Source organism: Melospiza melodia, unplaced genomic scaffold (genome assembly GCF_035770615.1).
Source record: "Melospiza melodia melodia isolate bMelMel2 unplaced genomic scaffold, bMelMel2.pri scaffold_48, whole genome shotgun sequence".
In the NCBI taxonomy this organism is placed as follows: domain Eukaryota; kingdom Metazoa; phylum Chordata; class Aves; order Passeriformes; family Passerellidae; genus Melospiza; species Melospiza melodia.
The window spans coordinates 2,006,569-2,017,328 of NW_026948796.1; the positions used below are offsets into that span (position 1 = coordinate 2,006,569).

Consider the following 10,760-nt stretch of genomic DNA (forward strand, 5'->3'; position numbering starts at 1 on the left):
CATGCTCCAGCCCGTACATGTCCTTCCTAAATTGGGGGCCCAGAAATACAAACAGCACTTGAGGTGCTGCCCAACCAGTGCCCAGCACAGGGGAAGAATCACTGCCCTGCTTCTGCTAGCCACACCATTCCTGAGCCAGGCCAGGAGCCATTGGCCTTCTTGCCCACCTGGGCACACTGCTGCCTCATGTCCAGTCTGCTGTCCATCAGTCCCTGCAGGTCCCTTTCTGCCTGGCTGCTGTCCAGCCCCTCTGGCACCTTGTTGAGGGAGGGAGGTAGGGAGGGAACAGGTCCAGATCAAATCCTTCCTGAAATGTGGTGTTTGCTGGCACTGCCAGTTCCCAGATTTTGATATTTCCCTATTCTAGCACAGCCCAAGTGCAGCAACTTGCTGGCAAAGAAAGTCAAAACCAAGCAAAGACCTGGTACCTACAGCAACCCGATCTCGGGTTTGCTGACACCGCCAGTACCCAGATCGGGAATGTTTCAGATGCCTGCACAGCCTAATTCCAGCAGTTTGCAGGCACAGAAAATTAGCATCTAGCAATTTCTCAGTGCCAGCAAAACCTGGCTGCAAAAAATGCAGCAATTTTCTGGAAAGAAGGCCAGAACCGAGCAGCTTCCCGGCACTGCCACCAGCACCGCCCAGGTCTGGTGTTTGCTGGGCAAGTGCCCAGATCTGGAAATTTCCCAGGGCTGGCACAGCCCAAGTCCAGCAATTTCCTGGCACAGAAAGCCAAAATCTGGCAATTTCCTGATGCCAATACAGGTGCCCAGACCTGGTGTTTGCTGCCACTGACAGTGCTCACATCTGGAAATTTCCCTATTCTGACACAGCCCAAATGCAGCAATTTGCTGGCACAGAAATCCAAAACCTGTGGCAGCTTCCTGCTGCTGAGTCTGGCACCACCCCCACATCTTGTGTGTCTTGTAACCAGAACCCAGATTTGGAAATTTCTCAGTGCCAGCAGAGCCCAAATCTGGCAGATTTCTCTCGTTGGCAATGACACCACCCAGATCTGGTGTTTGCTGGCAGCGCCGGTGCCCAGATCTGAAAACTTCCTGGTGCTGGCACAGCCCAAGTCCAGGGAATTGCTGGCACAGAAAGCCAAAATTTGGAAATCTGCAGGTTCTGCATCATCCAGCTTTGGTGTTTGCTGGGACCGCCAGTGCCCAGATTTGGAAATTTCCCGATGCCTTCACAGCCCAGGTCTAGCAATTTGGTTTTAGGTAGCTTAGGAAGCGAAGTTCCTCAGACTGTGGCTTTCCTTTTTCTTAGAACTGTTTAAACCTGCTCTGGACTGAAAACCCAGAAAAACACCAGCAGCAGCTCACACCTGTGGCCCACCAAGCTCTGGGACGCTGCATTCCAGCGCCAGAGGGACTTAGAAGAGACCGAGTGAGCCAACTACAACTCAAAAAAAGGACTTTCTGAATTTGCCATCTCTTCACCACTGTCAGAGGTTTTATTTAATATTATTCATTTTTCATGCTTGTGAATACTTTACTTGTTAAATAAACTGGCATTTTTTTCACTTTTCTCCAGGGAAGTCTTTTCCTGAACTAGTAGGGGGAGGGGCCATTTGAACTTGCTTTCTAGACGGACCCCTTTTGGAGATTTCCTCCCAAAATTTGCCCTAAGCCAGCACAAACAGTCATCATGAAAACTTCACCAGCGGCGTAATTTCCTGGTGGCAAATCTTGTGACAGAAGCTTGACCTTGTTCTTCATGAGAGATTCTTGGGAAGAGCAGACAGGAGAAGATTCCTGGAAAACTGGAACAGCTTTCCAGAAGTAAAATGAAAATGAAAGAAACAATCCAAGATGTTTTCCTCTATTTATTTCTATGCTCCCCTTTTCTGTTGCATCCCAGTAATTCCAGATGCACCTCACCTCTAAGATTGGTGACTTAGGGATTTTTAGACACTCTAAAATACCATGAGCCACACACAGTTTTCCTTCCCATGTTTTTACAGGAAAGCAACACTGGACGTGTGAGTGCAGTGCTCGGGTCAGGTAGGAATCCTACCCCAAGGGAAGGTGGCCCGACAGTGTCTGACCCTCAGCAAGGACAATGCACAGCAGCAAGCCAGGGGATCGCTGTGCCAGTGTGCAGGAGTCAGGGCTCTGCATCCGGGCTCAAGGCTGCAAAGTTCCCGTGTTTGGGCAGATGGAGGGGCTGTCCCCGGGGCGCGCGGGGCTTGAGGGGCTCTAATGTGGGGCGAGTGGGGCGAGTGGGGAACGGACACGGGGACGAACGGCTCCGGTGCTTCAGTTGCAGCAGCGGCAGCGGCAGCAGCAGCAGTGGCGGCAGCAGTAGCGGCAGCAGCAGAAGCAGCAGCAGCAAAGAGATATTTTGAATAATCTCTTTCTTTCTCTTCTCTCTTTCTTTCTCTCTCTCTCCCTTTCCCGCTGTCGGGCACCCTTCTCTCGGGGTCCCTTGCCCGGCGTCTCTCTCCTCTCCCCGCCTCCCTCTCCTCTCCCCTGCCGGGCCGGGCCATGCCCCCGGCCCACCCCCGGCCCCGGGAAGGGCTGCCCCGTGCCCGGCCCCGGCCGTCCCTCCGCGATCTCGCCTCCGCCCGGCTCTGGCGGTGGCGCTGCTCGGAGGGCATCAGTGCCTGGGGCGGGGGCGGCATTGCCACCCTTTGCCATCCACCTGGCCCGAGTCCGGCCCCAGACCCGACACAGGGTCCAGTCCCGACCCCGGCCCTGGCCCTAGCCCCGGCCCCGGCCCGGGCCCGTGCTCCTCCCGGGGCCCGTGGAGGATGCACACGGCGTGGCGGCTCTCGCCGCCTCCACTACGGCTTCCACGGACTGAGCTCTGCCGCTTGGCAGCGCGGCCGCCGGCCCCGAGCCTCCCGTGCCACGTTCCGAAGAGCGAATGCCTGGGCATGGCCGGCCCGGGACGGGTGAGGGGCACTCGGGGGCCGTTGCTGGCCCCAGGCCGAGCGCTGACAGCTGCGTCCCGCCCGCAGGGACGGCGCAGGAGGCCCGGCAGGAGCGGTACCGGCTGGGATCGCTGCTGGAGCGGGGCGGCTTCGGCATAGTCTTTGCAGCCATGCGGCTCTCGGACGGCTCCCCGGTGAGCAGCAGGGCTGGCGGCGGGCACAGGAGGAGGGGATGGAGGAGGAGGAGGAGGGTGGAGGGCGGAGGATGGGGCTCGCAGTGTGGGCAGCGAGCTCACCCTGCTGCTGCCCTTGGCTTGCAGGTGGCCATCAAAAGGGTGCCACGGAACCGCGTCCGGCACTGTGGCGAGCTGGTGAGTGAGTGGGGCCGGCAGCCGGGGCTGCCGGCCGGGGATGAGCCGGGGCCCGGCACGGTGGGGGCCGCCAGGACGCCCCGAGGGAGAGTGGGCGTGGGCCTAGTGCAGGGCGCAGAGCATCCCGGGCTGGCTGAGGGCTTCCCCAGGCCTGGCACGGCATCGTGCCCCACTGACGGCATCGTGGTCCTCCCGCAGCCCGACGGCACCAGCGCACCCCTAGAGATCGTGCTGCTGGCCAAGGTGTCCACTGGCTTCCCCGGTGTGGTCCAGCTGCTGGAGTGGCTCGAGCTCCCCAGCTGCATCGTGATGGTGCTGGAGCGGCCAGAGCAGTGTCAGGACCTGCAGCGTTTCATTCGGGCACGGTGGTTCCTGCCCGAGGAGGTGGCGCGGGAGCTGTTCCGCCAGGTGCTGGAGGCCGTGTGGCACTGCACCAGCTGCAGGGTCCTGCACAGGGACATCAAGCCAGAGAACATCCTGGTTGACCTGGACACCGGGCAGGCCAAACTGATTGACTTTGGCTATGGCACCTACCTGCAGGACACAGTCTACACTCACTTTGCAGGTGAGCCTACCCAGGGCTGTGCTCCCGCTGCTGACATCTCATGGCCCAACATCCCCCCACCGAAGCTGGCTGTGGCAGCGGGAGTTCTCCCTTTTGCTGCCAGTCAGGGCACTGAATCTTCAGCTGAGTTACTTTAGAGCGGGGCTGGGTGGGCAGCCATCTTCCAGCCCTGCTGGCAGCCTCTGCCAGCCACTCTGCCCAGGACTGGGGCTGGGCTGGGGCAGCCAGCCCGACCAAAACCCCCGTGGGTGGGGTAGCAGAGAGGGAGGGCGGAACCTGTGCCCCAGCCACTTTGGTGTGCAGACGAGAGGAAGGGCTTGGACTGCTCCACTCGCCCTGTTTGCCTTGGCTTCATGATATTTTTGGGGCAATGCAGGCAGGGAGGATAAGGGCAGGTTTTTTCCCCAGCATGGAGTGGGTTTTTCCTTTGTATGTCATGGTCGGGCCTAGCCAGGGCTGCCCTCTTCCAGCACCAGAGGCTTCTTTTCCAACCCTAACTTTGTGCACAAGTCCCAGGTGCTGGCGAGAGGGCAATGGTCACCCTGTGTGCCCCTGAGGCAGCCCCCGCACACCCAGGGATGCTGGGGCCAGACTCTGGGAGCAGCAGCATCCCCCTGATGAATTCCATCTCTATTCCATAGGAACACTGTCGTACAGCCCCCCGGAATGGAACGACTTTGGCTGGTACCATGGCGAGGCAGCAACAGTCTGGTCCCTGGGCATCCTGCTGCACCAGATGGTCTGCGGGGAGCACCCTTTCAGGAGGGGCCAGAACCTCAGCTGGGGCCAGCTCCCACTGCCACAAAGGCTCTCTCAAGGTGGATCCTCTTCTCTGGGCACGGGGGGAATCCCAGTGCTGGGAGGCAGCAGCGGGGTCGTGGGCATCCCGCTCTGGCAGCTGCTGAGGAGGTGGCACATGTCCTGCTCTCCTCCAAAACAGGGAATGGATGGAAAAGTTTAGGCCCAGCTCTGAGCACTTCCAGCATGGCCTGGGCACGGGAATAGTGGGGTAAAGCAGACAGGACCCTTCTCTGGCCGACCAGCAGTTTCTGTTTCTCTCCCCAGAGTGCAAAAACCTGATCAGGTGGTGTTTATCTGTGAACTCCTTGGACAGACCCACACTGGAAGACCTGTTCTGTGATCCTTGGATGTGGGATATTCTTCTGCCATAGAAGAAGGGAGAGAGCCACAGGCACACTTTGATCCAGGGCCCTGGTAAGTTCCTGCTCCACACATGCCTTGGCAATGAGAAGCAAAGGAACCCAGAGCTTTTTGTGCTGCCTGTGTCACTGCACCGGGGTCATGGGATGGGAACACACAGCCCTTGTGCTGGAGCTGAGCTACTCTGCCCAGCACTGGTGGCCGCCATCCCAGCTGGTTTTGCTTGTCCTGGTTCCCTGACAGCTGGGGCCCTGGGCAGAGCCCTGAGAGCCTGGTCTGCTCCCAGGGAAGGAGAAGGAGCCCCTGGAGAAGCTGTACCGGGTGGGGATGCTGCTGCTGCTGCTGCAGCTGCTGCTGCGGGAGACAGCGAGGGTGACATCAGGAATGACAAGCTCTTCCTCAGCCTGGCCACTGGAGGCTGAAGGTGATGCATGATTTTGATTCTGGCACCTTCTTCAAAGCCAAAGTCCACAGGGAATTTGCAGATGAGTCCCCATCTGGGGAAATTCTGCCAGATTTGGGCATGACCCAGCATGGCGGGGAACCAAAGGCTCCCCCTTTGCTGGTGCAGATGCAACTCATTCTTCAGTCGCTGCCCAGCTGCTTTTGGCAGGGCTGGGAGGATGGGCTGGGGTGGGTACGAAATGGGCTCCCCTCTCTGTGTCCCAGAAGGAATTGCATGGACTGTGTTCTTCTCTCCAAGTCATGTCGTTCAGCATGAGCAGCTCAGCACCAGAAGCTGAAGGAGCTGAAGCCTCCGGCCACAGGAGCTGGGCAAGAGGGAACTTTTGGAGCAAAGTAATGCTGCTAAAATAGCTCCAGCTGAATGCAGTGGATAGAATCATGGAATCACAGAATCCTTTCTGTTGGAAAAGCCCTCTGAGCTCACCCAGTGCAGCCGGTCACCCAGCAGTGCCAAGCCCAGCACTAAACCACGTCCGTGAAGTGCCAAGGCCTGGACACCAGCCCTGAGTGAGGCCTGGACAGCAGGCCAAAGATGGCCTCTGGATGAACCTTCCAAGCAAAGGTTATCTTTGTATCTGCTCCCTGATGAAATATGCGCGGTCATTAGCACTGAGATAGATTTAGCCTCTCATTAGTGAAACATGTATTGACCTTTGTGTATTTAGAAGCCAGACAAGGCCATGAAATCTGGCATGTGGCCTTGTTTGGGGCTGTATGGTCAAAGTCAGCTCCCTTGGTTCCTCCTTGAGCCCTGGCCAGGCTTTGGGAGGGACCCAAGAGGAGGATGAAAGCAGATGTTGCCACCCTAGCAGTGCTGTCAGTTTGTTCATTCAGCACTGTCAGAGCTGGGCCCTCTCCCAGCAGGGTTGGAGCCTCACCTGGGGCTGGAGGCACCTGCAGGAATTCCCAGTGCCCAGGAGTGGCTCTGCAGTCCTTGGCTGTGACAGCTTCCCCAGCTGCTGTGCGAATGTGGGAGATGGTAAAGGCTGAGGGTAAATGCTGCTGGATCTTTCTTAATCACTGCAGGCAATCTTTGGTGGGGATGGTTGGGTGCATTGCTGAACTGCTCCTTTTGTGATTCTTTGCTTCCCTGAACTGCAGGAAATGACACTGATTCCTTCAGTTGGAGTCTGTGTCTTTGGTGCTGACCCTGCCCACTGGTAAAACAAAACTGGCACAGTCTGGCCAGATGCCAACAAAATGTCACTTGTTCAATGTAAATGTGTGGAATCAGTCCCATCAAAAATTCCCAGCTGGGAAGCCCTTCCCTGGAGTTCCCTGGCTCTGAACTGGGCAGAGGTCGGAGCCCCGTGGGAGCAGTGGGGCAGTTGGGTAAAAGAAGCTTAACCCCTGGATGGCTTCAAATGCATCCAAAAATTGCACATGGAAAAGGAAAAGACTTTGTGGGTTTGGGCAGACAACGATGAATTTGTTGTGAGTACATAGGAAACAGCACCTTCAGAAGAAACAATTATGGTTGGAATGCTCCCACATGGAGCTAGAGAAGAAGGTTTTAATCTTGAGCTGATATGCATTTGTGCAAATGAAATATCTATATACATAATAATTATATATGTATTTATAGTATAATAAGACCTCAATATATCTATTTATATAAATTTATTTATGTCTGTATCTATCTATATTTCTATATCACTATCTATCTGTAAAATTATATAATAATGTGAAATAGTGCTGACAGTAGTAATTTGGTATCTTTGGCTGCTCAGGGATGTAACACTAAATACCCTACAGAACAGGACTGGCCAGGACCCTAATGTCAGTGGTCAACTTTTTGAGATTGTAGACAATGAAAAACGGAGAAAGGGAGAAAATTGGCTATTTTTGCAGGGGTTGCTGATACTGTGATGCAGAGTGCTTTGTCTGCTCCTGTGAAAAATACAGTGATTTTGTCTTCAGGGTTTTCATGTACCAGATTATGCACAAGCTGCAGGATTAAGTGCACGGGTAAAGGGGTTGTTAAAAGAGCAGTTGGAAAAATGAGGAGATGGGAACCTTTGTCCATGGAGAACCCATCTCCCAGATGTGCTCCATGCCCTTCACAATGGCCCACAGGGGAAATGGAAACCCCCTGGCTTTGCACGGCTGCCCCCAATTTGCAAATCCAACCCTGGGCAGTGAGACTTGGGCTGCCTGGGAAATTGTTGTGGCTGTGATGGCCCCTGGCAGGGCCAGCCTAGAGGCTGCAGGGCTGGGCCTTCATGCATTGGAATTAATTAGGATAAATTCAAAGCAAATGAGAGCTATCAGTACTGAAACAGGAATTCAGATTCCTCCAGGACACTTTGCTTTGGTAACTGCTCCCTTGGAGCTTGGCCTTGCAAAGTGTTCCTGTCATGGCAGGAGGAATTGATGCAGAATATCAAGGAGAAATTACAGTAATTCTGTAAACAATAGTGACCAGGATTGGATTAGTCAACCCTGTGACAGGGTAGTACAGTCATTGATATTGTTTACAGTAATTCTGTAAACAATAGTGACCAGGATTGGATTAGTCAACCCTGTGACAGGGTAGTACAGTCATTGATACTGCATTTTTAGGAATGATTGTGAAAAAAGGAGATCCACCTCCAATCACCACTGTTTGTGCAAATAAAGGGTTTGGGTGCAGCAGTCCTAATAATGGAGCCAGAGTGTGGGTCCCGAGGCCAAAAGGCCCTCCCAAGGCAGCTGAAGGAGCAGCTCCTAGGAAAGACAACTCTGAGTCCTGAAACCTGGGCAGGAATAAAGGGAATGTGTCCCTGCAGCCAAAGATTCTGTGTGAGAACAAGTAGATCTGACAGGATATGTTTTACACATCCTGCCATACCAGATCTCCCTGTTTGCCCCAAGGGCCCCTTTGGAAAATGCTCTGATCCACGGGGCTCTGTGTGAAGGCTGCTGTGACACTGAGGGACTTGCACAGGAATTCCATCCAGGAGCCTGGGTGCCCCTCAGGGACTGGGACCCAGCCCCTTCCAGCCAGAGGGGAAAGGGCCCCCCAAGCCTTGTTAGCCACAGACAGCATGGTAAAGCTGAACAGCAAAGGGCCTGGGGGCATTATTCTGGAATTAAAAAGGTGCCAGCTCCATGGACAACAGAATTCTTGTTCCTAACTCAAATGAGATTGAGAAAAAAAAATGAAGAACGGTGTCACTAAAGTACTGCTGATGTCTGTAAGGTGTACCTTGATAGTGAGCCAGAATCTTTGTCTGCCACAAACACCTCTGGTGTTTCATCAAGGGATTGGTCATCAAAATATAATGATGGCTTATGATGGATTGCTGAGCTTCTTTTGTAATTCATTGCTAATGATGATGTGCTTTGCTGAGCTTATCCTTTTGTAAATCTTTGCAGCTGTGCATGATATAAATGACACAATTCCTTAAGTTGGTGTCTGTGTCTTTGGTAGTGACCCTGCCCACTGGTGAAATAGGGCCCCCTCTTGCCCAAGTGTTCCCTGGGAAGGCAAAAACCCTCCCTCCAAAATTCACCCCTTCCTCCTTGTTCCCCCCCTTCATACCCTGAGCATGATGTGCTCTGGTCTGGGGTATGCCCGGGGTCAGTTGGGGTCCCCTGTCCTGGCTGTGTCCCCTGCCCAGCTCCCCCGCAGCCCCAGCCCCTCCCCAGCGTGGCTGGACAAGGGGCAGGACAGGCCTTGGCTGTGCTGCAGCTCAGCAAGAACAAAACCATCTCTGCGTGCTCAGCCCTGTGCTCAGCACCTGGCCCAGCAGTGTCTCAGTGCCAGGGGCTGTGCCCTCAGTCCCTGCCAGGGGTTTCCATGGAAACTGCCAGGCCAGGTGACCCAGGTGTCCCCCCAGTGCCGGTTGCCATGGAAACAGTGCCCAGCCCTGCCCCTTTCTGTCTGGCTGACCTGGCCTTTGGCCCTGGCAGTGCCATTGGCTGCTGATTCCTGGTGCCTGAGCGACCAGCGCGGCACAGGGCAGGTGGCCATGGCACAGCCCCCAGCAAGGGATCCCCTCTGGCTCTGGGCACTGACACCAGCCCTGAGCAAGGGCCCAGGCCAGCTTCTCATGGCCACCAACCATCACAACGGCTCCGGGCATTGGTTGCCATGGCACCAAACCAAGGAACGGGTCCCCGTGGCTGTTGCCATGGCACCTGGTGGCACCAACGAGTGTCACTGCAATTGTACCTGGAACAGCCCTGGCAGCGCTTTGTCCCAGGGTTGCCATGGCTGCCGAGGACAGCAACAGCTCTGCAGGCAATTGGCCATGGAACCTGGCTTCAGAAATGGCTCCTTGGGCTGGTTTCCAAGGAAACCTGAACTGATGGGTGTTGCCATGGCACCCAAACCCAGCAATGGGGTCATTGCAGTGTCCATGGCAACAGTCCCTTGCAATGGCACCACTGCATGTTGGGATGATGATCCACCCTCACAGCTGGCCCAGGGCAGGTCTGGAGTGCTCCTGGTGGCAGCTTGGGCTTGGCACACACTTGAGGAGGATGTCTGTTTGCAGTGGGGAAACTCAGGAGTTTTAGATTGCTTCAAAAATCAAAGAAGGAAAATCCCTCTTTGGCTGTGTGCAGCCACTTCTCCAAGCAAAGCAGGTTCCAGGTGAGTGAGGAGTGACATGATGGGCTTGGGGAATGTTGAGCAAGGTTGTCTACACTGGCTCAGAGCTCAAGGCACCACTTCTCTGAGTAGGCCAGGGCTCCTTAGGAGAGTCCCTGCATCAATATCAGTCACTGAATGCTGCAATCATCTCTTGTGTAATAGGAACAGCAATAAAAGACACCCTTTAAAATAGGAATACATATTTCCTGGAAGCTCTTTGAACTATTTCTCCATAACTGTCAAAGGAAAACCTCCTAATGAACTACACTGGAGCAGAGGGAAATCAAGGCAGAGCCAAGGTTTGTCAGGACGTGCTTGATCCTCATGAGCCTCACTGTGCATTTGGAGCTGAGCCCTTGAACCTCAGGGCCTGGGAGGAGATTGCACAAACCTTGCCAGGAGTCAAAGGCAGAGGAAACACCCCAAGTGTCTCCAGGCATTCATGGCTCCCTTGAGGTCCCTCTCCAAAACAGGCTCCTCATGGACTCCTTGGAGGAGAGAATTGGTGGCCAGGATGGCACAAAAGCCTCTCAGACAGTGTGGAAAGGAAAATCCAAAGCACCTTCAACACCTTGAGTCTCAAAGCATTAATGAGCCCCATTTCATGTCAGTACAAAGCTCTCCAGGGACTAATTAACGCAGATAACTGAGGCCATGATTGCACAAACCTCTCCCAGAGTCTGTATCCAAAGGGAAACACCAAGTACCTTAAAAGAACTGAAGTACCTTGAA

The 10,760-nt window shown here is 54.7% G+C and overlaps 1 protein-coding gene across 1 annotated transcript; it reads left to right on the top strand.

The window, feature by feature from the left end:
- Nucleotides 1-2,973: 2,973 nt before the first annotated feature.
- Nucleotides 2,974-4,953, top strand: LOC134413680 (serine/threonine-protein kinase pim-1-like; the record flags this gene model as incomplete). The annotated part of the gene is made up of 5 exons (XM_063147722.1): nucleotides 2,974-3,081; nucleotides 3,208-3,258; nucleotides 3,457-3,823; nucleotides 4,465-4,641; nucleotides 4,889-4,953. Coding segments are annotated over 5 exons (768 nt in total), but the record flags the coding sequence as incomplete, so codon positions are not given.
- Nucleotides 4,954-10,760: the final 5,807 nt, after the last annotated feature.